The sequence below is a fragment of the Mandrillus leucophaeus genome, unplaced genomic scaffold (assembly GCF_000951045.1).
Source record: "Mandrillus leucophaeus isolate KB7577 unplaced genomic scaffold, Mleu.le_1.0 Scaffold163, whole genome shotgun sequence".
NCBI lineage: Eukaryota > Metazoa > Chordata > Mammalia > Primates > Cercopithecidae > Mandrillus > Mandrillus leucophaeus.
This window is the reverse complement of record NW_012101621.1, coordinates 1,041,370-1,043,463: the sequence shown is the minus strand read 5'-3', so window position 1 is coordinate 1,043,463 and position 2,094 is coordinate 1,041,370. Positions and strand designations below refer to the sequence as shown.

The 2,094-nt window shown below is 42.2% G+C and overlaps 1 protein-coding gene across 1 annotated transcript; it reads right to left on the bottom strand.

Moving 5' to 3' along the window:
- Nucleotides 1–739: 739 nt before the first annotated feature.
- LOC105536806 (olfactory receptor 11H4-like) lies at nt 740–1,702 on the bottom strand. The gene has a single exon (XM_011976289.1). It carries the CDS (start codon nt 1,700–1,702, stop codon nt 740–742), a length of 963 nt encoding a protein of 320 aa, XP_011831679.1.
- Between the last annotated feature and the right edge of the window lie 392 nt (nt 1,703–2,094).

The following is a 2,094-nucleotide window of genomic DNA, read 5'->3' as shown; positions in this document are numbered from 1 at the left end:
ATCTCAGCTCACTACAAGCTCCGCCTCCTGGGTTCCCACCATTCTCCTGCGTCAGCCTCCTGAGTAGCTGGGACTACAGGCGCCCACCACCTCACTCGGCTACTTTTTTGTATTTTTTAGTAGAGACGGGGTTTCACCGTGTTAGCCAGGATGGTCTCGATCTCCTGACCTCGTGATCCACCCGTCTCGGCCTCCCAATATTTTACTATTTTCTGTGATGCTAAAACATATGCTGCTTACATAAGCATTAAATTTTCAGTCTGTCCCTTGCCTGTAAGACTCTCAACCATCAAGAGCCAAGGGGGCAAGAAAATTGTTCTGTTACTAAATCCTTTAGTTCTGTATTCATTAGGCATTTAAATTTGATTCTTTATTCACTTTAAAAATATTGCACAGTCTTAGGAAATACCTTAAGTATAACTGCTCTTCTATCTTCCACCCCATCTCCAATAATCAAAACTATACAGTATGAAATAGGACATATAAAATACCCTCAAATATCATCTATTGGAGTCACCCATGTTGAAAATATGATTGTTTCATTTGGAATGTAATATGAATCAAGTATGATTTAGCTCTGCCAGGTTAGTTAAGAAACAAAACAATGAGAGACCTCACTGAGAAAATATCTTCTTTAAAGTGTGTATTGGAGAAGTAGAATCAGAAAATCAGGTCTTTCTTAGTTAATGTTTTATGTCTGAACAATGGTTTGCTTGGTCTCACGTAGATGACCTTGTTCTCATTCTATCCTCAGGACTTTCTTCAATGCAGCCTTCATCTCCTTGTTTCGTAAGCTGTAAATCAGGGGGTTTAAGAAGGGGGTCACCACGGAATAGAACAAAGTTATAATCTTCTGAATTGCAGCTGGGTTATCAGTTGTGGGGCTCACATACATTGCCAATAGAGCCCCAAAGAATAAACACACTACTGTCAGATGAGATCCGCAGGTGGAAAAGGCCTTCTGCCGGCCAGCTGCTGAAGGGACTTTTAATACAGCTATCAGTAAAAGCATATAGGAGCCACAGATGTACAGAAGAGTGAGAATGATAATGAGGGAGCTCAGGATATAGAAGACGATCTCAGTGATAGGAGCTGGGGCACAGGACAGAGCCATCAATGGGTCCATGTCACACAAAAAGTGATTGATGATGTTGGGCCCACAGAAAGGCAATTGAGACAGTTGCACAGTGGAGACAGAGTAACTGAGGAATCCAAACACCCAGCAAAAAGACATCAATATGTAACAGAGTTGTGGGGTCATGATGGTTGGGTAGTGCAATGGGTGGCAGATAGCAAGGTACCGATCATATGCCATGATGCAGAGGAAGTATGCTTCTGTTGTACCAAGGGAAGTAAAAAAGTAGAATTGGAGGAAACAGCCAACAAAAGAGATGGTTTTTCTCTCTGAGAGGAAGCTGACTAGCATGTTGGGTACAGTGGAGGTAACGTACAAGATTTCAAGGAAAGCAAACTTCCCTAGGAGAATATACATTGGGGTATGAAGCCGTTTGTCCAATCTCACAGCAAAGACAATGGTCCCGTTTCCTATTATGGTAAATACATAGATCACAAAGAACAGTGAGAAGAGGAAACTTTGCATCTCCTGACAACCAGGAAAGCCAAGGAGAACAAATTCCGTCACAGTGCTTGTCTCTGAATTGTTTATGAATTCCAGGGCTGTAGAGACGACAGAAAACACCATTTATACAAATAGTTTTGTTTTCTGAAAAACTTGTAGGGAATCTATGCTAGCTATATATGTTGGCTATTTGGCAATTAGTTTGCAACAACCCATCCACTGACTCCTAACTTTTATTCAGAAGCTACAAATCAACAATGCTAATGATCCCAAATTTCTTTCTTTTTTTTTTTTTTTGAGATGGAGTTTCGCTCTTGCTGCCCATGCTGGAGTGCAATGGCATGATCTCAGCTCACCACAACCTCCGCCTCCTGGGTTCAAGCGATTCCCCTGCCTCAGCCTCCCGAGTAGGTGGGATTACAAGCATGCACCACCATGCCCGACTACTTTTGTATTTTTAGTAGAGATGCGGTTTCTCCATGTTGGTCAAGCTTGTCTCGAACTCCTGACCTCAG